Here is a 26,058-nt window from a genome sequence, read left to right on the forward strand (position 1 = left end):
CAGTCAGTTGGTTCACTCACTGATGGAACAAAGCCAACCGTACAAAGCACAGAAATAATCCAAACAAAAGCCATAGGTGGCATAACATACTTATAATTGTTTCTTAATTGTCAATCATTACTCTTATACATCAGCCCTCTTTTGATTACACTGGGTTGTAAGTGGTAATGTATGTCTCTTCCCATTTCTCACTGCCTTACTCAACATGTTCAGTCAAGCCATTTGGGTCTGCATCAGATGATTCCTGCAGGTCTGTGGGTCCAGTTTCAGAGACTCCTTTGATAGCTGTGGTCAGGACAGTAATGTAAACTCTTGGTGTCTGTCCACAGTTGGTCACATGCAGCAACTTTTATTATGTTTGTAGTTTGCACAAATGTCTTTGAAAGATAAATTTTTGCAAATATGCCCTGTAAATACACCCTCGAGCAGCAATCCAACTTTGGAAAAAATAGATGCAACATGTTGAGTTATGGAAACTGTTTTCCTAAGAGTAGGCAATCAGTTCTGGAGCACAGATATGGATATTTTGTTTTCCCAAAAGTTTTGGTGGCTCGTTTGGCGAGACGCTTAATAAACGTTTGGTTTGGCAGGTGTTCATCTGGGGCTCCAGAAAGACTAATGAATATAACGAGAATATGCATGCAAATATTTTCATACTGGTTCATACATCTGCTCAACACTTAAGTTAAAATTCAAGATCATAAGTTTAGGTGGACGAGACTAAGGTCGTTAAAAAGGGGAGGGATGGGAACAGGGCAAAGACAATGAAAATGATGGAAAGAGCGGTGAAGAAAGAGGAGAGGAGATGCATAAGTGTGGGCGGACAATAATAAGCAAAGTGGTCTATAATGAATTTTGAGTCTTTTGGCAGGCTGTGTGAATAAACGAAGGCAGTCAGGGCAGTCATGGCTGACAATAGCGGACTTGGGTTAAAGGGGATCGTTTGTGTGGACAGGTCAGAGGGGTTGAGGGTCAAATCTCTCCCATTCATGACACCCCAAGTGTCGCCATGCTCACACACAGACACACACACACTCGCTCACATGCACTCATGTACGTATGTCCGGGGCACTTTCCCAGAGTTTGTGGCTGCAGCTGATATGGGAGAGTTCAACCTCGGGTGAACTAACTTTTCACTGCGAGGTCAAGGGTGGAGATGGCGTTTGTGTGAGGGGGTGTGTGAACGAGGGACAGAGGGAGAGGGAAAGATGCAGAAAGACAAAAAGAAAATCTTCATTGTTTTGACCAGATTGCAGGAGGAAGACTGTGAAAGAAAAACGGATCAAATCTGCTGGCATGAGGATATATAGTGTGGCGTCTCACATCTCCGCTGAACAGTCTTTTAATTTGCCCCTGTTGGTACACTAATACAGACAGTTAGGTGTTCTTTTGGTATTAGGTAGTGAGAAATCAGACTCTGGGATGTCTTTAAGATATATGTGTCCATGTCAGTTCAATGGAACTGATCAGTGTTTGTGGTGCTCACATTTGGGAAAAGTGTCATTTATATTTAATCATGTTTATTCCAGAAACACAATCCCTATTCATTTGGAATAATCTATATATCACAGTTCCTTTATGGGAAGTACTTTATACTCAAAAGTAGTACTCATGACAATTATAAATAACTTCCTCTGCAGTTATTCTGAGATGATACATCGCTGATGAATTTATGAAGCACGACCAACTATAACCCCAATACATAATATCACCATAAGATTTAGAGAGATTTCTCTGTGTGCAATGGCAGATGGTCAAAAATAAGTACTGGCCGCCCATGATCTTCAGGCCTTCAAGCGGCGTTGCAATCACAAACTGGCATGATTCTGTCATGGAAATCACTGCAAGGGCTCAAGAACACTTCTAGAAATCAATGCGTGTGTATGAAGTTTACCAACGTTAAAGATCTATCATGCAACGAAGAAGGCATATGAGAACATTCCAGAAATGCTGCTGTCTTTTCAGTTAAACTGAATAATACTTCAATAATCCCAGAAGGGAAATTTCATTGCTGCAGAATAAACAATTTGTACAGATATCTTATAGAACAAAATAAAAATAAATAAAAATAAAAGTTAAATTGACAGGTGTGTTTGAAATCTTAAGAAATATACACGAATAGACTGGGATGTTGTGTTTGTAGCTTGGCCACAATTTAGCTGATGAAGTCACCCACAGTGTCGGTAGGTAACACAGCTGAACTCTCTCAGTAGACAACATGTTCAACATCTTTGCCTGCCCATATAGTTTGAGAGCCAGGTTTCCTTCCTGCAGCCATGGAAAATATGAAAGATATGATATTTCTAGTACTCCCACTGCATCATAGTCGCATTGTGAAAAGAATGGTTATTTTTAGCCCGAACTGAACTGTTTCCTAAGCCTACTGAAGTAGTACATTTCTAACCCTGACCAAGTGATGTTACTTCCTACAGACAACCAGAAAGTGACTATGTTTTGTCATAAAGTATTGTGTTTGCATGTATCCAAGGCAGCTAGTAAAATGGCATTCATATGGGTGACAGTTATATCGTAAAAAGAGTGTATTTTAGTCCATAATAATCCTCTAACCCTAATCAAGCAATGGTATTGTCTAAACCCAACAAAATAGTCACATAAATGTTTTAGTAAAGTGTTATTGTGTTATTGACAGGATATATGATCTCATCTCATCAAAGGCCGATGGTTGAAACAACATCTCTCAGCTGCTCCATCCACCTGCCCTTCTTTCTCTTCATGAGGACTTTGTTGCTTCTCAAGCAAAAGACTAGAGAATAATATCTGCTCTGATGTGAAAAAGCTCAAATAAGTCATATTCCCCTTCTGCTGCTGGTTAAAGGATGCCGTTGTAAGCTTTATTGAGGCGTTAGTTATACAAATTAGTTATATGATTTTTTTAAGTTGGAGGACTTGCTGACCGAAGCACACACTGCATCTGTTACAACAGCAAGGACTTCCGCAAGGACTGGCCTGCCTGCAGTCCAGGTCTTTCACCAATTTAAAACATTTGGCTCATTGTGAAACACAAAATATGACAAAGAAGACCCATGGCTGGTGAGCAAATTAAAGAAAAGCTGGCATATTCAACACTTAATGTATTTTTTTATGTTCTAATGGTAATGAAACGTCAGTGTATTGCATTTCCCATTATTTTCTGTTGTAATTGTTAAATCCACCTTCCCAACTTCTTTTGGAATTAGGCTTTTAAATAACATTATCCATTGTATTAGAGGTGGGGGCAGAATTTGGAAAGCATACTCAAAACTCTAAAATGCCTAGAAACTACTGTTTTTATATGTATTCTGACATTTTAACCACCTTACACGTTAAGACACAGTAGTGGGTCTATCAAGGATTCACAACTCCTGCATCTCTAAACACAAATGTCCTGTCCTGCTTAGGCAGTCACTAGGCCACCAATCTGTTGTTTATCTTATCTTTCCAGCCAGAGCGCTTCAGTTAGTACAAGAGAATGAGTGGATGTAGGTTAGGGTGTGACATTGTCAAAGTGTTCGTGTCTTTGTGTTTGTATGTCGGGACTGGGGCTCACATTGGCAGCACAGAGTCATGATATTCTCACAGGCTTCCGGGACCTTTACTGCTGTGGCAATAATCAATGGCGTTCCCACAGAGACGTCTTTTGGCTGGGCAGGTCAATACCTGTCACTCAGGGTCTGAGCGGTGGCACACACCCTCTTACTCAGCAAGCTACGGCAGCCCGTTCCCCACCTCCCATGTCATCTTGCATGTGTCTCTGGAGTGTAACATCTTCACGTTTTAAGGATTTAAGGACATTTCCAACTGTGCAATAGCATCAGGGGTTTACATTTAGCTGAATAGTGTTTGTTGCTTTGTGTATTAACCCAAACGTTCTCTACTGCGTTGTATTTTCGTGTTTTTGAGTTATGATTATTTATCAAGTACAGGTATAAAGCACTATTTTGTTAGGTTTATGAAGATTATTAAACAAAAGAAAACAAAAACCTGCCACTGTGGAGAATCTGATGCACAATTTTTCATCTTTGTGAACAGCTTTATGAGCAACCAAATTGTTATAACTTAATTTTTACTTAACCCGCTTTCAGTTAGATGGTTTTAGCATTTAACACCCCTTTGGGGTATTGCTTGTTGTACACTGAGTCACTAATCTCCTGTTGATTCAGAAAGTGCCAGAACCACATGAGCTTAGCATGTTTGATGTAGTGAAATACAAGGAATAAGGCTGAAAGTCACTACTGAGAGGTAGTGAGCCACAAGCAGTTCAAGGCCTCATTCAACAGTGTCTGTTCAACTGTCACTGCACAGTTTGTTATTGCATTAACAAATGTGAGTAAAATATTTTCCATGCAAAGAAAAGCATGCATGAACAAGATCCAGAAATGGACTGAGATGGACTGATGTAGTGGAAAACAGTGTTCTGTGGCTTGACAAATCCTAAGTGGATACTGTTGTTGGAAATCTAGATGTTTTATCCTACAGACTGAAGAGGAAAGAGACATCTGGCTTATAATCAGCATCCCTAATGATATGGGCAACACAGCGTGGGTATCTCACACTCACACACATCTGTGAAGACAACATATGATGCCATACAAAATGTTTTTTCTGGAAGCATCTTGCTTACTTCAGCAATTCAATGTCAAACCACATTCTGCATGAATTACAACAGCAGGGCTCTATTACAAAAAAAGAAAAAACTCAAATGCTGAACTGCAATCCCAACCCAGCATCTGTTGAAAACACTGGACACATTAAGAATTAAAAAAAAACCCACAGCTGTTGGTCTCCTCGGATCCGAAACGCTGTTGGTAAAAGAGGAGGTGTTCCTCCAGCACCACTTTTTTCATTTTCTACATTTGATATGTTGTTTTACATAATCATTTAAGATAGTTACAGAATATCTTATTCTACAGTCAGTGTTGTATGCATTTTCCACAAGTCCCAGCTCCTCAGACATGCTTGGGCTAGACTCTGATGCTTCACGTTGCTTCTGATGCACCCATAGACTAAGAAGTGCTTTATAATAATGAGCGTTTTGAACAGTCAATGAGACTAGAAAAGTGTGATGTGAGTACAGGTTGTTTACCATTTACCTTTTGGAAATAGGGTTGTTAAGTTATGGTATTCTAACCACCAAAAAACTGCATTCCCTAAGATTTAGAGGCCTACATTTTGATTATGTAAAACCAGTGTCAATCCAATTTGCATTTGGAAAAGGGATGATGTTTTGGATTTTGCAGAAATTCCCGATTTTTGTTCAAAAGGACTCCAGTTTTTCTCCAGTCATAACAAGCTCTAACTAATCCAATAAGTTTTGGTATTTCTGTCCATTAAAGCTAAGCAAAATTCATGCTTGTAATAAATTATCCATAAACCCATGCAACATACTGTATTTTAATCTGAAATACACACCTTCACATAAGTCATGTTTGTGTTGTGTCACTGTTTTTATTGACAGTGTGAAGAGGAGATTCTGTGGAGCTGGCAGCAGTATGGATAAATTGACTGCTTGGCTGTTTTTTTCTACCCCAGGTGGCCAATATTGCTGTTTGACTCAAGCACTTAAACAGAATTGCTTCAGTAAAAAAATTGCTTGAGCACATTGAGTCCAGTATTTACACAACACAACCTTGTCAGCACAGAGAAACCAAAACTCTCACTGAATTCTCCGGAGAAGGAACGAGATCACAGGTACGATTACATCTGATCGAAAGAATTTGAAAGAGACAACAAAAAGTCACAAGGCGCAAAAACCTTTTGAATTTTGATTTTATTAATGCAGTTAAGTGTAGTTTTTTAACTTTGAAAAGATACCAATAAAGCAAATTGAGTGAGGAACCATGTTAAAACGTTTATCTTTAAGTCTTACAAAAACGGATACACAATCAAAGGTTTATTACAGTATAGTGTACAGCATTACAGTATAATTCCGAGCCCAAGACTCAAAGGAATGGTGAGACAAGAGAGGACTTTCCTCATCTCCTTCCTATACTCCCTGGATGACGCTGTTCGTCTCCTCGTTGCCAGGCAACAGTGCAGCCACTGTCAAAGAATTCAGGGGGATGTTTAGGCAGCAGCATGCTTGGGGGGAAGGAGTGTGCGTGTGTGGCTGCGATGGTGGCAGAAGAGGAGTAGCGGGGTGAGGAGAGTGTGCTCGCCTGAGTGGAAAGGAACAGGACACATTCAGTTGTGCATTTATATGAGAATCTTCTGATAATCTTTTAATCTTAGCCTTAATGCCACAATTATTGTATAATCCAGACTTTTCATCATTGTCACAAACTGCTTGCCTGATTTTTGATGCATCAGCTTTTTTGCACGGGGGGGGGGCTGCCACACTCACAGATAAGTGTCTAAGTTATCTGTTGTGTGTTTTTAAGGCGGTAAGCAGTATCCTGTTTGTTTTTTGGTAGATATCGAATTAGGTGAAAACATGAGATTCCTTGTCCTCAGAGGCCCATTTGAGATGTCATCCATAACCTACACTGTGGCTCAGCCTGTAGATTAAAAAAAATAAAAGCATGTTCATACAATATTGTGAACTTAAAATAAAAGCTTCAACTGTCTCAGTTTTCATGAATTTGCTGTGTGCATTGAGGTCTGTGACAACTACACTGAAAAAGGCACAAAAAACAACCAGTATCCAAGACAATTTAATGCAAGTTGGGTTGAGTTCCAGTTTGTGCTCGTGTTTTGTCAAAAATTCAATAGAATTTGAATTTTTAAAGTTTATCAAAGCTGAATAGGCAGGTTTTTAATGTTTGAACATTTGTAGTGCCTTGAAAAAGTATTCACCCCCTTTTGCTATTTCCCTATGTTCTTGCTTTGCATCCTGGAATTAAAATGTATTTTTGGGGGGGCCGTTGTGTCAGTTGATCAATGCAATGCACCAACTATTTTGAGGGTGCAAAAATATTTTATTGTGAGCCAAGCTAGAAATAAGGTAAACCCTTTGCAGGTACTTTAAGACTCACTTTGGCCCCTTTGTTCCTGACAGATGCCCTTCTTATATGAAACATGAGTTTTGGTGGTCCGTCCTTTCTTGTCAGGTGTGTTGTGGTTCATGTCATTTACTAATAATGGATTTATTACTGCTTTATGGGATATTATTTTTTTTTATCCTCCTGACTTGTTTGGAGATATCCTTGGTCTTCATTGTGCTGCTTGCTTAGGGATGTTGTCGACTCTGGGGTCTTCGACAACAGATAAATATATGCTAAGATCATGTGACACTTATAATACACAGTTGGACCTATAGTTAAACTAATTATGTGACGTCTGAAGAAAATTGGCTGCACATGAACATGAAGTATGTTTTGTCTTTTTCGTCCATTACGTAAAATCTCAAAATATACAAATATTAATCACTGGCTGAAATGAAATGAAATTCCTTTTCAAGGCACAGTATGACATCATTGTTGATGTATCAGGCTGGAAAGAAAGGGAGTGTGAACTGAGTGTGCCTCAGTTCATGAAGCCTCCTGACTATGGTGGGTTGGACCATTTAGTTAGTGGAAATGTTTAAGTAATGAAATAACACAAAGCAACAGAAACACTTCCTGGTTTAGTTAAGGCAATAAAACTACTCTTGTAAGGTTAGAAAAAGAAAATCATTTTACATTCATTGAACGATGCCGCTGTCTTCTTAATGGACATCGTTTTGACACTTCTTAGCGGTTGTTCTCATGAACACTCGCGCAACACTAGAGTTCACATATTCCTGTGAAGACAATATAACATCACGATTTCCCACATAAGCAAAGGATCCGTGAGTTGGTGGCAACTCTACTCTTCAGGCTGATTGCACCCCCTCCCACACCACTGTATTTGGCATCTCATGTCAGTATCTTGAAATCACCAGAGTCATATGTAAATGGAAATTTTGTGTCCTATTTTAGTCACTTTGCGTCTCATTTGAGACTTTTCTTAATGTCCCATTTTGTCTGTTTTTCAAATATTTGATTCTCTTTGGAACATGTCTTTTTGTAGTACTTTTTGCACCTCTCTGCCGTTGGTTATTGTTTCCTTTTGTTAACTTTGTTGCTTTTGATCATTTCACATCTCTGTGAGGATATGTATTTTGTCCCTTTTTGATCACTTTTGGTCTTGGTGTGGTTACTATTCATCCATTTGTTGTCATTTACATCACTTTTATGTGTCATTGTGGTTGTTTTGCGTCTCTGAAGGATATAAGAAATATTTCTAGAAGATTACTTGTTTAGGACCTGGGGTCCACTGACTCATGTGGCTTCTATATCTATGCTTGATAGATCAGTTTAGTGATTTGTCCCTATTACTGAGTCACATTAGCTGTTCCTTCATAAGGATCCTCTAAGAATGAACCAGCAGGTACATCTATAGAAAATTTGAGTTTGTCCGGTGACCCTTTTCAGATACTCTCCTCCCAATTGACCACTTTGTCTATATGACTTTGTGTCCTGGCTCACCGAAAAGACTCCCCACTATTAATTCAAATGACGTTCCCTGCAACACTATTGCCTCTCTTTCTAACTCTCTCTACTCTTCATCTTCTGTAGCCGTGGCCTAGCAGCGGGGAAGAGATGCCTTCACCAGAGGAGTTTTATTTTGAGGATTCCCCTGTTCCTTCTGTCCTTTCCCTTACTTCTCGGGGCAGTCACAGAGCCCACCTCAGTGACTGGGCCTCCTTCTCCCCTGCCAAGCCTTTTAGCCAGCAGGTTAAACATTGATTTGTGAATGGAGGAAAGCACAGTGGCAACTGTATGGAGTGCAGCTGTCTCCTACTGTTTCTGTGTGTACACACCCACCCCGACTATACACCACCACGACTAACAGCCAGCATGAAAGCCACTGAGCTAAAAGGCCTTGATGGTTAAAATAACGAGATCATCATGCTTTGTTAGATCCACTGAAGCTCTTCAAGCTTTTTGTGCTTTTGGACTGAAAAAAAAAATATTTCCAGATTCGCGCATTAGTTTTTGGACAACTAAAATGATTGATGGTCGTAGACAGTGTTTGTGTGTTGTTATTTCGCCTTTATTAACTTTGACCTTCTTAACCTGCAGGTCTATATTACCCGAAAAGCTCCATCTTTCAAAGGAAAAGTCATTTTAGTTAACTAATGCGTGAATCTGGAAAAAAAAAATGTTTTCAATCCAAAAGCACAAAAAGCTTGAAGAGCTTCAGTGGATCTAACAAAGCATGATGATCATGTTATTTCAACCATATACAGAGGAGGAGTTTTTGTATTTACTGCATATATAAAAACAAGCTGAGGTTTCAAAATGTCTCTGTGATCTTGATGATGTGGTCACAACACTGGTGGAAAGAAGTATTCAGAAAAGCAGTAATGCCACATAGTAAAAATACACTTTTAATGAAAATCCAACTGTGAAAATGTTAAAAGTATTTCCAGGATATTAAAGAATTGATGCGAACGGTGTCCCGTTAACTGCAGTGATGCAAAACCAAGATCTGACTGCTATACTTGTCGAAATTAAGCTCATTTTATATGATTTTGTCACAGCTCAAATTCACAAAGGATTAATATGATTATTCTTTTCCTCCTTTTATTAAATTATGTTTGAAAAAAAAAAATCAGCGAGACATCGGCACTGCTCTAAATATTTATCAATAACTTTTCAGAAATTAATTATTCATGAAAGCCTAATCTTTTCAGCTGACTTTGTAACTAGTTTTTCATCTTATGTTTTCCTCAGAAATGAGAAGTGCAAGCACTTAAAATTGGTACTTATATCCACTTCAATAAATTTCCACCACTGGGTTACAGGGGGGGGGGGGGGGGGGGATTAGATTAGGAAAAAATAATTAAATCACACAGCGGTGCGGTCGACAACATAAACCAAGAGTGTGAAACCTCTTTCAATCCATAACCCTGCACCATCATAGAGATCATGAGAGATGCGGAGGTGAGTGAAAGTGGACCCTCTTGACTTCTTCCCGCCTCTGGAGGAGTCAAAGCATGAAAAAAGGCAGAAAGAGGGGATTGGAGATGGAGGGGTTTGCTTTTCACCACTCAAAACAGGGAAGGGGGGAAAAAGAGCAATGAATGAGTGACTGGTTGAATGAATGTGAGGCGGGCTGGGGCTGAGAGGGGCTCTGGCTGTGTGGAGCTTCAGAGGTTAACTCGGCTTCTTCAGAGGAATGAAAAGAGGAAAAAACGGATTGAGCTTTAAAGAGGAGGACCCCCTGCGCCCGGGGCGGGATCAGTCAGGATGATTTATTAGAGAGAGGGGAGAGAGAAGGTGGCGTTTGCAAGCATCAAAAAGCTGCAGCGCAAACGCAGCACTCAAAAGTGCTGATGTGCACGACATGTGGATGTGCCTGCATGCTTCAGGATCACTGCTTCTTCTGAGAGGGACACCATCGGGCTTCGCTAGCGCTTTAAAGACCGCAACATAGTGGGACGGTTAGTCGGGTTTAAGCATGATCATAAAAGCGTGGCAACTCTGAAGAGAAGCCCATTTCACTGTTCCTGAAAAACATCATGTTATACTACACAACACTCACAGAGCTTTGTAACTTGGTTCTCAAAGTTGCCTTGTTTCAATGCTTTTAAAAACATAAACTGACCTAATTTGTCACAGAGATACATGCGCCTGAGGGGCAAAAATAATTAACCTTGGCATTTTCAAACATTTAGAAGACCTGCTGGAGAGGTGCAATGTGTGGGTAGAATAGCATGCGAAAGAGATGCAAAAAAATAAAATGGACAAGGACAGCTTTGCAATCTTTTGACAAGAAATTGCATCTTTTTGCATGACAAAATTCTAAATACTAAATTAAGTTTCATTCAAAGTATAAGACAACACACTCTCTGCCATCCCGTCAATGCTTTGCCTCATGAGAATCTCATAATCCACTCATTTTCTGTAACTTTTTGCACAGAGGCCTACAGTAAACTACCCTTTCAGGCGCAGAATGACTGCACATGGCGCTGAAGGCGCCGCTTTATGTCCAAGTGCCTGGTTCCAGCGTTGCACTAGTTTGCTCACACAAGAGAGGGAGCAAAAGAGAAACACTAAACGTCATGCAGTGCGGTCAGAGAGTAAACAGTGTCGGAATTGTAATCTCTTTTTGGGAAGAAAATGGGGCTGTTGTGTCTTTAAGAGGGGCTGCTGGTCCCTCATCGCAGCTGCTGGCGTGTGTGCGCGCGTGTGTGTGCGTGTGTGTGACATAGAGGACAGCGGAGATTCATTACTTAAGCAGTACAATGGACATTTATCACCCCATGGTGTTATTCAAATTCAGTACCAAGCGAGGACCTTCTCCACTCCTCTCTCCGCCTTGCGTCGCAGCCGCAGCGTTTATTGTTGGAGCAGCGGAGAGAAAAAGCCAGGAGGGCAGAGAGACATGCATCCACACAGTCAGCCGGTTTGTCAGTCAGTCCGAGAGAGCCGTAAAGGATGGGTGGAGTGAATGCAGGAGCGCCTGACCGGAGTGTACGAAGCCCGAAGCTTCTCTCCGGCTCCGCACCTTCTTTTTGTCGCCATCCGACGCTGCTCTCTGGGGGGGCCCTTGGACAGAGCAGAGAGATCAGAGAGAACGCGCGATGTGGGAACTGAACCAAGGACGCACAAACGGGAACTAAAGGGGTTTCCTTCTCTTTTCCCTCTTTTTTTTTTAAATTTGTTTTTTTTTTCTTTTTCCTTCCAACAGTCGAGTAAAACCAGAGGGAAGACCACAGACGCCCGACGTGCTTCTATTCAAACAGGAGGGGATTTTTCTTTAAATTAACAACCGTGGAAAGCCATTGTGCACCTTGAGGCACCGGGAGTGAAGAGTCTTTCCCTAAATCGATGACACAGGTGCATAAATGGCGTTCTCTTGGCCCCTTCACGTCGGACTTCAAGATGAAATAAAGTACAGAAGAGCTATTTTGATCCCGTCTCACCGAGACTCTTTAGACGTAAGACTCTTAAGGGAGCCCTATGAGATGACACATTAATTAAAACTGCAGTGGTTATTCAGCCATCTTAAGGGCCTATAGAGATATTGACACTCTAACTTCAGATCCAGCAACTAGTGTAAAACACGGAGGGGACGTTTGCTTTTCCAGAAGACAGAAGAAACAGCATATAAAAGTCACAGTGTAACTGTGGCTTCGGGTATGCCTCCATTTAAAAACAACAAAAAAGACTGCTTTTCTTTTACAGCGGGCTCTAGCCTATATGTTTGATAGGGGGTTTGTTTCAAGGGTTTGTGGGGAAGTTACACTACAGGTTGTCTAAGGGTTTTTTGCAGAAATATCCTGCATCAGCTCACTGTTGGGAGCGCACAGCGAGAAAGCAGGTTTTTCTAAAGAAAAGGCAAATGTAGGAGGCAGAGCCTAGCACTGAGTGTCGGAGATAATGCACAGTGATGCAACTCCTTATGTTGGGGGAGAAAAGGGAAAGGAAACAGTTCCCTGTCAGACGCAGACGGTACTGTCAAGGGACATGGAGGCAGCCGTAGCAGGTGCACACATGGGCCTATACAATAACTGCCCGCGTGGACATTTGTGATTCAAATACTCAAATGCTCAATTTTCCTCTTTTCATCCTGGCAGAGGATATAGGGAGTCTCTCGCGACTGATTGTCCAAACGCAATTCTTGAGTAAAATCCAATTCAACCCCAAGAATTGTGTATGGACATCTGTTGCTGCAGACTCACATTCATCACTGCCGCCTTTGGCCAGGCGCCTCATCGAGATTATAGGCCTCTGAAACCACAAAGAGGGCGACTGGAAGGCCTTTAGTCTCGGTTTGTTTTGTAACTGTATCGTTTCAGGTAAGACGCAACACCCCCCCACCTCCCAAAAAACAAAAATGCATGATATGGAGAGAGAGAGAGAGACGCGGGCCAATAAAGTGGAGGAAACCTTATTCCGCCTCATATGTGTTTTTCAGGGTGTGTGTCGTGGTTTGCCCGATTGGTATTTACACTTAGTCGAATATCTAATCAAGACTGTTTGTTTTAAAAGGTAAATATCGACCGGAAGCATTGACGTATCGACTGTATCTGGGAAAGAGGGGGAGGCAGTAAGTTGAGGGCTCGCAGTGAGGCCTGTACGACGCACAGACGCACGCTGTGGATGAGATGAGATCAGATGAGCCAAAGGCTTGGATCATCACATTCAAGGCGAGAGCGACTAGAGGGGAGGCAGATGGCTAAATTTAGATGAAAATGTTTTTCTTGGAAGCAGCTATTTTTTAATTTTTTTTGGGAGGGGAAGCAACCTCTTATATTATGGCTGATCATTTAATAATATACTAACAACATATCACCAGCCCATTGAAGCTAAAGCAGTGCGCTCAGCAGGAGGTTAGCACTTCTTTGATTAGAATCTATATATATATATATATATATATATAAATTTGAAAAAATCTGAGGCGGTTTACTGCATACGTGTGTAATAATTCAGTGGGAACAGAAAACAAACACCAACATGGCTGGGACGATGATGGATGCTGCCAGACAGCCGAGCTGATCAATCACGTGGGCCACCTCTTGGCCCATCAGGCAAGTCACGTTCTTGCCTTGTTTATTTAAGGGAAAAAAGAGAAGGAAATTACAACTTAAGATGCGTCGAATTCAAATGATTTCCCTAAAAACGCAACAATGTCGAGCACTTCATCTAACAGCAGTTTAAGTGTCGCGGAAAAACAACACACGCATTTAACTGCACACTTAAAAAAAAAAAGGGGGGGGGGGTGAACATTTTCATCTTGCTTTTTCAGACATGTTGAAAAATAGCTCCTGTTTTGTTCCTACCAATTATTTCGGAACACACACACACACCCACACACACACATACACACAGAGGGACAAATAGCTTAAGCAAATATATATTGTAATAGAACATTAAAGGCTAACCTCTCTTAATTCCAGGGGATTAGTGTATAACATTCGCTCTTGCGGGAATGCTTCTGCGTCCAATGTAGAAGTTTCATGGTTTTGTTTTTTTTCTCTGAGTGAACGAGCGTTATTCATTCTAGTTTTGTAATAAAATTTGACATAACCACGTTTGAAACCCAACTTTTCACTTAAAGATGCTTTTAAACATTTTGATGAGCGTGATTTAATTTAATTCCATTAGATTTTTTTAAAAAATACGCCATTAAAAATGAACTGGTAGCCAAATAACCATCAGTTTCTTTTTGTTTAATTATTATTTTTTTGTCTAAGAATCAGTCATTCATACCAAATTGCATTTGTTAAAGGGGACCTTTAAAAGCTGGGCTTTCATTTGCAAACCTCCTGCAGACGGTGTTCTGAGTCTCTGCTCTTTGCAGGACATTGTGGGATCTTATGGGTGCAACAGAAACACATGACCGAGATCTCACTTTCTGCTTTCAAAAGTGGGCAATTTAAGCAATAAAAATCCAATTAAAAAAAAAAAAAGGCAAAAAGTAGGATTTTATACTGAAAATTAATCTAAAATGAGCGTATGCATTTGGATTTTCCCCAACGACCCGATAACGGCCCCTCACACAAGTACGAAGCTGTCTGTCATACGTTACAGACGAGTTTTAAAGATACATTGATTAATTAATTAAATAGAACGTTTTTAAGATGGGCCGTCCTGTCAACCCACACTGTAGCAGCTTATATATATTACCCACAGTTTATTCTAAGGCTTTTACCTCGGACTGAGGATCCCGCGAGATGTTTGTGACCTGTGCGAGTCTTTATGATGTGTCGGGGGCAGACGGTTCGACTATCATCCCATCCCATCCCATCATCTGCTGAGCAGTCAGTGTGGAGGCTGTGACCGAGGACTCAGCCACAAAGTGCAGGCTGTGACCGAGGACTCAGCCACAAAGTGCAGGCCCTGCTCACAGTCCAGCATTTTTATTAAAAAACAAACAAAAAAAAAAAAACGAGCGAATGACAACTTTAGCGAGCAACAGTGAAAACAGTGGAACAGAGGAAAAGTGGGTCCCTGCGAACCTGATACGGAGGGGGGAAACCCTTCGTGTATACAAATATATGCACTCAGAAGGTAAAACCGCTTCATTAAGATGGATTTTTTAACTTTTCATTCTGAATAACTAGAAGCGGCATTTTCAAGACAGCCCATAGGAGGCATCAAGCTTATGCACACACACCCAGATTATAGTCTCCCTCGCAGACACGCTTAGTTCCTGCACCAGCTGACAGAGTGCAACACTTTCTCCTCCCTAACCCCCTCACGGCCTCATTAGCATTTCCTTTCTAGCGGCCATTATAGGCCGGTTTCCCGTTGCAAATCGGACTCCACAAGCGAGAAAAGGTTTTAGGTCGCCTCGGGCGTTCAGGGGAGGGCAGCCCGGAGGCTAGACCTCGACCTCCCGCAGTGGTCCTGCAGTTTACACCCCCCCCACACACACACCGTATGCCCAAACTCCACCTTCCTACCACTTATGAATATTCCATCCGTGTGGTTATACTATAGGAAGGTAAAATCTCCCTCAAGTGCCGCCTAATCAGCCAAAAACTGCTGCGTGATCACAGAGCTGAGCTCAAATCGATCTCACACCAGAAATTTGGAAACGTTATGTTGCCTCTTAATAGTGGAAAAATAGGAATCTGTGTGCAGAGCTGAATAGCTGAATATATATATATATATATGGTTTAATGGTAAAAGTGTCGTAATTATGGGTAATTATGCCGTTTGCGAGTTGCAGGAAAACAATGCAAAATGCTCACCGTTAAACAGAAATAATACTATATTGTCTCCGTTTTAAAACACATCTGTGAACAGAAAGTCGTTTATGAAACATGCATGTAAGAGTAATTCATTAAAGGCCCATGAAAATACACAAAAATATTCCTCCGTGGCAATATGTGACTAAAAAAAATGAAAAAAAGAAGCTTATCTTGAATTATTTCTGAAAAGAGATAGTGGGATGTTACACACAAATCAGAATATTTTCCATTTTTGTTCAAATGGAAATAAATTCCAGAAGAAAGAAAATTAAAAACATTTATTATACATTTGTAATGGTTTATATCCCTCTGTAAGGTATTTGGAAAGACACCAAAGAGACCAAAGCTGTGAAGCCTCCATAACTTATTGGGTATAAACCCTGAAATGAACGACAGCGTTATAACAAACGCTTCATGGAAGTTTCAGCTGTTGACACATGAGCTCATAACATGTTTCTACACTGCTCAGAAAGGGCACAGGGAGGTTAAAGTGAAGAGTTTTTCTTGGAATTTTGGTGACACCACTGTCATTTTCACCTTCCGGAAAAGGGTTACCAACAAAAAAAATTTCCATCTTGCAGCTCATCGTCTCAGTCCTTTCTCCTCATTTTCTGCTAAACACCCTGAGCTGCAGCAGTCGTGACTGTGTGGGCCGCCACAGTCAGCGTCCAATGGGGAGTCTTGGTGTTGGGACGTGGTTGTGGTGGTGGAGTTGGAAGAGGAGGGGGGTGATTTATACATGTCAAGTAGATGTTTGTATTCCTCTTCTTTTTTTTTATCCTCCATGAAGAGTTGAAATAAACACAATGTTGTCTTGGTCCTCAAGTTGATACTCCAGTTCGCCCTGTGGGGAAAAAAAAGAATAAAAAAAAACTCAAAACATTCAATTTACAAACATGCGCAAAAGACAAATGAAAAATTCCCGGCTGTAATAATACGAGTATGTATTATTCCTGCGTTCCCGTTAGGCCCTGATCAATGACAAACTTTTCAATTTATTTACGTCCCGTGTTGAGTCGTGTAATTGAATCGAATCCTTCAACTGGAGGCGTTCACAGTGTGAGCGCATGCAAATGTGCGTTAAGACACGATAGCCCGAGGACAAACACGCCTTACAGTTTACGAGTTCCACGTTGTGCAAAATGATAACTGACCCAGAGAAAATTAACAATCTCAGTATTTGCAGGTTAACTAAAATAACACACACACACACACACACACACACATTGATCCTGTCTGATTTAAACACCCACACATGCTGTGTTGGTTATGCACACATGATCTCAAATTATTCAACGTTAAACAGACAATAAAGAAATGTTTTTACCTCTGCTACAAATCACCCTACACAGACACACACCAACACACACACACACACACACACACACACACAATGGCCACAACATCTGACAGTGACCGTGGCTCCCAGTGCTCACCATTAGCTCCCAGTCTGCCTCATTGATAAGCACCAGAATCCCAGGCCTCCTGTGGGAAAACACACCGTTTTCAGTCAGATATATCTCCCAGAGGTGATACACGCACCCGCACACACACACACACCCACACACACAAAATGAAAAATTGGCATAAACCTGAATCTTGCATATTTCTGCAAATCAAAATCCTGACTGTATTGAAAAATTTACTTAAAAAAAATGCAATAATAAAGAAATTCCCTCCCAAAAAATGAAGAACCAAATACAAAAAAAATAAAAATCTTAAATCACATAATTCAATTTCAAGTTAAAGTGTTACGGCAGGGATGGAAAATATGTTCAGTTAAGGTGAAGTGGAATCATCTTTGTTCATATACTGGGTGAAATATTTAACTTTTTGTTCCCAAATTCATTCTGAATGTCAGCAGTTCAGAGTAAATAAATTCTTACCAGTTAGTACACGCTACAGACAGCAAAAACACAAACCTACTTAGTGGGATTTACTTTATGACACACTTGAGAGTTAACATGTGATTAGAAATCTTTTCGCTTCTGAAAAATAAAAAAAATTAAAAATAGCATTTATGGAAAATACCGTCCAGAGAATATCGGTAATCAAGTCTAATATATCAGTTTACAACTCTTGAGAGAGCAAAAGGAATAAATAAAGCAATGTGTTGTGCATGTGTTATGTTCATGTCACAGCAAACAGAGAACAAACAGGCTTTGGGGGGTATTCAACATGCAGCAGCTCATGAGATGTGTACTTGAAATGATTCATCTGTAAATGTACAAAGAGCAAAGGCACGAGACACAACTCCCTAATAATTTTCTACTATTCTACTTTTTTTTTTTTTTTTTTTAAATTTTTTTAAATGAGACCTGAGTGGTTGAGACATAGAGAGGAAAAAACAACAACAACAACAACAACAAAAAACAGCTGTCACCTGAAAATGAATGGGTCCCCAAATAGCACTGAAAAGAGGATAATGGAGATAATGGAGGAGGGTTACAAACGGGCACCTATGGGTGCAATCTTTTAAGCAGATGCTTGGGGACTTTTTTTCTTTCTTCCAAAAAAAAAAAAAAAAGAAAAAAGGTAACTTAAAGTCATGTGCATGCTGAGATAATGCTGGAGGCAGGCACTGGAGTCTCTCATACTGGTCCTATCCACCTCACAGATCGTCTCTGACGTCAGTCGGAGAGGACAATGTGTGAGGAAACAGAGCGCAAACGTGTCTGCATAAGCGTGCACGTACACCGGGAAAAACACGCGCCGAGGAGGAACAAAAGAATTAAGGCACGGGAAAGATGTTAATCCCACGTCATCCGTGGACCTTTTTTATGGACAACGAAGCAACACCTCTGTGGTTTGTTGAAAATAAATAAATGAAAAAAGATGCATGCTTCCAACACAAAGCACACACAAACACATCTAATCTATAAGGTTTATAGGCAGGCCAGCTTTTTTTCTCCATTCATTGGTAAGATGGTGCTATAAATAGTCCTGCACAAAAGCAGCTGTAAAAGTCAGACAGTCCTATAAGACTGCGGTGAGCCCTGGACCCAATACACACACACACACACACACTAACATGTACACACAAACGTGTGCGCACGAACACACAAGCTCACTTACACTCAGGTAATCATCTAACTGAAGCCTATAACCCGAAAGCTAGACACTTCTTTCCCCCAGCTCCTTCAGCGGTTTTCACTGCGGGAAAAATGGCTGTGAGCGTTCCCCAACACACTCTCTGCGCCCCATACTGAGAGATGCTCCTATAGAGCAAATATTCCAGTCACTCTTTGACAGTACGAGTTGGTTTTAGTGGCAGGGAAATGTATTACTCTTACTTTGGGGTTGTAATGTACACAGATCAGGTGTGTGTCAAGTGCACTCACACAGAGTCTCCCTGAACAAAGAGCTCGGGCCGTTCCTTCAGCAGGTTCCGTTGGATCCAGACCAGCAGCTGCTTCATGTCCCCTGCAAAACACACATGCACTTACATCATTACTCCAGTGGACATTCTCCTAACTTACATTCATCCTCTGGAGACTAACCTTAAAGTACGACCGGCCTAAATCTGATCTTCCAAAAATGTCCACATTATGAGGACTTGTTTTTATTTATCCCCAAAAAGAAAGGCCAATCTCCACAGTGTGGGTGCGTAAACAGATTTATGTCTTGCGTTTATACACACACACACACACACACACACAGCCCATACAAAGGCAGACAACAGAAGTCACGGGTCAGGGGTTAAGGGTCAAGGTGCATGGTTCCAGCCTCCTGGTCGATGTGACGCGACAGAGGCACCAGGCGGGACGGGGTGTTTGTGTGTATGTATATTTATGAGTGTATGTGTGTTTGGTGGGGGGGTGCACACTCTAGAAATAGGGGGAAGGTTGATTGGTATCAATGACCAACAGTGACATCATTCACCCTGAGAAGAGAGAAATCAAATAAACGGTTATTTCTAAATCTAAAAATCCTGAGCTGGACATCTTATTTTGAAAGAATAAAACAGAGAAGGAGACTGAAATAATGTATCATGTTCAAAAAGCCTTCAGAAAAATCAAACAATATTTCTTAAGCTTCGCTTTTTAAAAAAAATTTTTTAAATGAAAAATCAAAACCATGTCTCTGCCTGATAAATTTCCGCCACCCATCCGAATCAGCGACGCTTCTCATGCGAGCGCGAATATCAGTGATGCCCGGATTCTCTACGAGTCTGACCTCTCCAACAATCAGACTGACCTTGTCTCAACAATGGGCTGAGCCTCGCACAGCCACAAAGGCAACGCCAATGAGGGGTTTTAGGACAAATCCCCACTAAATAACCATCAATGAATATATTATGGCTATAACAGTCATTAACATTAAGATTCGAGGTGGCGTAAGAGCCCTTTAGTCTGCGTGTTAATCGAAACGCGTTTCCTTGTAAATTGTGTATGTTTTCTGAGAGGAATAAATATTTTAAAAACACACATTAATCTAATATTTTCCTGTGACTGTTTTCAGTTTGTGTCTTTGCGTGTATGTATGATCAGAGCTGTCCACTTGACATAGATTAGCTTACAATAACACTCAAAAGCAGGTCTGCAGTGGCAACACACACGCACTCACACGATCAAAATAAACGGAGTCGGCCTCTTTAACTGGTTCACAAGGGATTAGAAGAACGGAGGAGATGAAGGGACGGAAACGCAGAGGAGAGTAGACGAAGAGAACAGCAAAAGCCAAAGAGGAAGATGGTGCGTCCTCCTGGGGCAGGTGTGAGGAGAGGGCTGAAGCTGCTGCAGGGAGGCGGCGAGATCCAAGAGGCCAGCTGGATGAAAGTCACGATAAAGCAAGTCGCCTTTTTTCAAAAGGATTGCATTCAGAAACAAACAAAAAAAAAAAAGTGAGGGGAAAAATGTTGCACCTGCCAAATTTTGATTGCTCTTCATGTTTCAGTGAACCATTCAACTCACATTCAGCATTCTCACCAAGTGTTCGGAAATCGACAACAATCTCTCTTCCTCTTAAAAACTGGACTTCATTTAAAAACGGCGAGAATTACGGCGGGATGTCCACATACGTGACAAAAATGTCTTCCTATTCTTTTAATATTTTCCATCTCTCAGAGTCCTAAGTTGAATGAATTATTCAACAGTAGAATAATGGACTTCTGATGCTGAATGAAACATAAAAGCTAAAATATGAAAAAAAAAAATGTGCATTTCATAAAAACAAAGTGGAAATCTTTACTATCTCCATTCCAAAAATTTGGAGATTTTAGAATACTTCCATAAATGAATAAATAAATAAAGAGATGTTGTGGCTTTGAGGGCAACAGTGGATGAGGAGTGCGAGTGAGTTCATGTGTGCATGCCACTCAGGTTAATTGCAATGCTGCCTGCCAGCTCAGTAGTGTAATGATAGTGCAGCTTTGTTATGGTTCCAGGCCTCCATATAAAAAAGACAAATACCTCCTCTTGCAATACACACGCACACACACTTTGTAAGGTAGTGAATATTGACCTGCACCTCTGCGGGGCTAAAAACAGAACTAATCACCACGGCAGCCATAACTCCTTCTTTGTGGTGACTCTCTTCTGTGCTCTGACTATTGGTATTTTTCTCCACCATTACCCCTTATTCGTTCTTTCATCCTCTCACCCATTTGCTTTTTCATCCCATCTCTCACACACACTCCCTCTCTCTCATAAAACTCGCTATCCCTCTCTCATTTCTTTCCATCGTTTTCTCTTTTATACTCTTAGAGAACACACAGAGGATAACGTGTGGAAACTTGAACACAGAACGGCGAATACGCACGCTGGTAGTATCAATTAGGCTTCTTAGATCGGACACATCAGCACTTTAAACTGCGTTCCTGTGAAATATCTCACTGGCTTAACGAATTTCAATCACGCAAAGCTTAAAGATAAGGGCCAGGTTTATATACATGAACTGCAGTAGAGATGAGAGGCGAAGTTAAGAAATGAGAAGCTGAGCGATGAAAGGAAGGAAGAGCGCAGGGCTTAGAGGTGAAGGTTTCTGATAGCGCTTTGCAGTCCAGGTAGAACGGGATGAGGAACACACAAGAGAGAAGGGAAAATGCGTCACATGCTCCTAATGCATCTTGGGATGTAGCTGTGTTGCGTGGGTGGACAGAGAAGAGGCGGAAAGGCGCCATTTTGATGTAGATTCAAAACCGTTTGAGCCGTCCTTTTGTGTGTGCAGTTTTACCATCTTTTGCTTTTCTATGTGCGATTATGACGGTCATGTGAGGGCGAGGAGCCGTCAGTCTTTCTGCCGACGTGAGGGGCGAAAAAAAGAAAGAAGAAGAAATAAGTGGGATCATACGACCACAGGGTTTGGGGTTTTGTTGTGTGTGCGTAAAAGAGGTTGAGTTAGACAGAGAAAGAGAGGGGGTGGGGCCTTTGAGTCGAGGGTCATCAATCACTAGCTGGGGTCAAAAAGAAATAAGAAAGATTCAGAAGCAATTATATATGCCTTTGCCGCATCCCCTCCTGTGCTGTCATACACTCACCCACACACACACACACACACACACATCAGGCTGGATGTTACCAAAGATACGTTTAGCTGAAATCAGTGTGATGCTGTGATGTGTAAATTTGGAATTTTGTGCACTATAAGGCAAAACCTTAGGAGACACACACACATACACACACACACACACACACACACACACAAGCTGGTGCAGCAAGGTCATATCAGTCTGACATTCCCTGTTCTGGTCAACTTTTGTCTCTTTGTTGCCGTGGAAACATCAGCACCCCAGATGAACACCCTTTGTTTAGCCAAATACCAAAGACACTTATTTCTCTTATTTGTTCTTTCTCGGTGACACACACTTGAAATTCAAACTGAGGGCAGTTTTTGCAGGTTTTACCGCCTTCGTGCTGTGAAAATGACCCATACCGGGATGAGCCTGGACTCAAAATAAAATAAATTCTAATTTCGACACTGGGGTGGACAATTTTTTGGCGTTTCGACCAACAATTAAAATTAAAAAAAGGAACCAGTCCCCCGACTCCTCTCTTGCAACACACATAAGCAACATGAATGTTGTTTCCACGCTTTTAGTACGTCCCCTCTCACACACACACACACACACACGCACAGCAGTATTTGCTGGAGCAGAAAGAAGAAAAGGGCTGAAAGGATAAATGAAGAGAAATCAAATGCATCCACACAAATGTCAAAGATGACGATGGATGGAAGAAAAAACAAGAATTGGGGAAAAAAATAAATGCAAAAGGACAATTATTGAATTGTGTATAGCTCTTTATTGGATTTATAAGTTAAAGTTAGCCAAAATTTAAGATCTATCAGTATTTTGTATCCCATCCTAATATGATTTCATTCCTACATTGCGCTTAATTAACTGAGAGACCAAACTCAGCTATACATATAGGTATAGCCATGAAGATGAATGCAAAAAAGCTTCTTCTCCTGCAACGTAGCACACAACAAGTACCTTAAAGCTAAAAGTACTACTGAAGCTAACCAACACTGCAGCACCACGGCACAGAAAGAGAACCTTATGAAACAATACTCGGTATGTTTATGTGCACAGTTAAGTTGAGCTGCAGTTATTTATTGGGATTACTGCCTTAGTCCCACGACACAAGCACAGAAACGAGAATCGATTTATTGACACAAGTCAACAAATCCAAAAAGCATGTCAAATACATGGCTTGAGCAGGGCCAAGGAGGCACTCCTCCAACTGGAAGGTTGGAGGTTCAATTCCCGGCCCCTCAAAGTGTCTTTTACTGTACAGAAAAAGTGCTTCTTAATAAAGAGGAAGAAGCAGTGTAGAGCTTAAAACGGTACCAGAGGAATTATATGCACAGATCATTTCATTTGATCTTTGCAAAAAATATGTAGTCAATGTGTTTATTTTAGAGGCATTTAGAGTGTGGAAGTGAAACAGGATCGCAACTAATCACACACCTGGTGTGAAGTGACATATTGGCAGGAGCGCTGACAGTGACAGGACTACCCAGGATGCATTTTAATGACTGGTGTGAACACGACCTTGTTGCTCCCCCCCCACCACTAAGGATTGTTGGACTTTACCAAAGTGAAAAGTGATACTCACAAGGTTCTGATTGGCTTGGAAGAGTCACCTGATGTTCCTTGACACCATTGAAAAGCAGCTCTGCTCCCCCTCTAAAAAAAAACAAAACAAACACATCTTAACCTTACAGTGTGGTTCCAAAAGTTTTGTGATACGATTTTTTCCCCCCGTCACTTTCTGAGGAGACACTGATGGAGCACTGCATCTGCCATTATTCATATTCATTATTTCCCATAGTTGATCAATTTTCCACAATATCCGGTTACATACGACAACTTCCAGTGTATAAAGTTAACACTTTAGAATAATAGACAACAATAAGAAACTTCTCCGGCTGATTGCATAGACTGAGACCACTTTAATCAATGCCAGCTAATCCTGACTACTTGCGGGCCGGAGCTGTACAGCTGATCTGCATGCACTGTGTGGAACAGGTGAAACGAGAAGCTTATGAGCTTTGAGGAGAAGTTAGTACTGACTGAGTTGAGAACACAGCTGAAAAATGGTCAAGCGAGGGAGCAGGATGCTTGTGGACTTCCTCTCGGTTGACCTCCAGGCAAAATACGGCCAGAAGCTGCATTAGCACATTCAAATTCCACACATTTGTTCATACCAGTCCAATTATCCTAATTCATCTTGGAAATTTTGACTATAAACTCTCTTGTACTTTATGTAATGGTGTTTAAGCTTTATGGATTAAACTTTTCATGTTGTTTACAACTTATCTTTATGGTTAAACATACACTTAATAGTATATTGTGTCTAAAGACAGCTGCTGTTTCTCAAAGTTACGTTTGGATAAAAATGGGCTGTAACGCCTAAGAGGATGCATTTACAGTGAAATATGTGAAAAAAGGCACTTTTACACCGTCTTGGTGCAGAGTTTAAACATAAAATCCATTTTGTGTGCTTTTTGGGAGCTTAGACTTAATGGTGGTTGCTTTCGGTCTTAAATCAAACTGAATCTTTAAGTTAAGACAGCTTTCACATTAGGCTTGGAGTTGGTCTCGAGACCAATTCATGGTGATTGAAGTCTGACTTCAGTGTTCAAGATAAACTGGAGTTTAGATCATCTGGTGAGACCAGCGTGCCTAAAACAGCAGGCGGGACTCTTCGGGTTCCCACTGTAAAACGACCCAGAAAATAAACATTCTAGTTACATCTTTAAGTGACAAATCTCCTCTCTTTAAACCATAACAACACAACAATCTCCTGGCATATAGATACAGGAAACTGCCAGGTGCCAGGTCACATCAACTAAAACATTACTGGCAGGATTCTCAGTAAAATATATGGCAGTCAATCACTGATTTAGTTCAAGGAATCTTCAGGTCTTTTAAAGTTAAGTTTCCCACATAATGTCAATGAATAAAGTGACTTAAGAACACACAACTAAAAATGATCAAATACGTATTTTAAACTCCTAAATTCCAGATGTATCAAAAGTTAATCTGGCTCTATAAGACCACACAGCCACCGACCGGTGATGTCTCCACTAATGGGGAGTTTAACTGACTTCAAGACTATGTTTACCGCTTAGGCCAGCACTTTTGTAACAGATCTCACCTAAGATTAATAATAACACGCACGAAAAATTTTAAAGGGACAACGGGAAAATTCCTCAGACAGTATATTTACTTTAGCGATGTTTTGATCAGGCATCGACGCAGTTACCTAATATCTTGAAAGAGCAGCCTCACCAGGGAAGAGTGTCCCTGGTTACATTTAGCCTTTGTTTTAATGTAGCCTCGATGCTGTAGCTGAGTACACGAGAAAGTATTTAGTAGTGAAGCTCAGAACAGAGCCAAATAAAGCGGATACACCTGGTTGAAACACTGGCTGCTGCCACTGCTGAGAGGACGCATTGTTTTTGACGTGATATGGATTTGAACAGTCGCTTCAGTCAGCTGTCAGCGCTGATTTGTGTTCACGTCTGCTGCTATGTTGAGTTGAACGAGTGTTTCCTCCCCGTTCACACAGAAAATGAGCGAACACACTTTCCCTGAGTGTACCCCTCAACAAAGACAACAACAACAAAAAAAAACGCACAGTAAACCATTACGCAACGTTTTAAATGCGCTTACCCGAACTCCAGATGAATAGCTACGGGGGCTGCCATATTGTCGGCACATGCAGGAAGTATCTGAGGGGAAGCCGGAAGAGACGTATTTGAACGGTTAAGCAGGATTTATTTATTTATTTATTTTATTCACCATTTTGCCACGTGGAAATGTGGTGGAACGAGTACCTAGTAAGCAAACCCTAAAATTATTTTCAAATGACACAAGATGATGACAGACAATTATTATTGTGTCTTTTAGGTAATATACACTTTAAAAAATATATATAATATGC

At 40.9% G+C, this 26,058-nt stretch overlaps 1 protein-coding gene across 2 annotated transcripts; it reads right to left on the reverse strand.

Annotated features, from left to right (window-relative positions):
* Positions 1-15,669: 15,669 nt before the first annotated feature.
* urm1 (ubiquitin related modifier 1) lies at positions 15,670-25,846 on the reverse strand. 2 transcript variants are annotated; one of them, XM_072372302.1, is made up of 5 exons: positions 25,788-25,846; positions 23,725-23,795; positions 19,009-19,090; positions 17,104-17,152; positions 16,355-16,511 (listed from the first exon to the last, which is right to left on the reverse strand). In XM_072372302.1, exons 1-5 carry the CDS (start codon positions 25,820-25,822, stop codon positions 16,443-16,445), a joined length of 306 nt encoding a protein of 101 aa, XP_072228403.1. In that variant the 5' UTR covers positions 25,823-25,846; the 3' UTR covers positions 16,355-16,442. The 2 variants fall into 2 exon arrangements, with proteins under 2 accessions (XP_072228402.1, XP_072228403.1); XM_072372301.1 differs by lacking the exon at positions 17,104-17,152 and having other exon boundaries at positions 15,670-16,511.
* Between the last annotated feature and the right edge of the window lie 212 nt (positions 25,847-26,058).

Source organism: Leuresthes tenuis, unplaced genomic scaffold (genome assembly GCF_036924035.1).
Source record: "Leuresthes tenuis unplaced genomic scaffold, fLeuTen1.0.hap1 SCAF_19, whole genome shotgun sequence".
In the NCBI taxonomy this organism is placed as follows: Eukaryota; Metazoa; Chordata; class Actinopteri; order Atheriniformes; family Atherinopsidae; genus Leuresthes; species Leuresthes tenuis.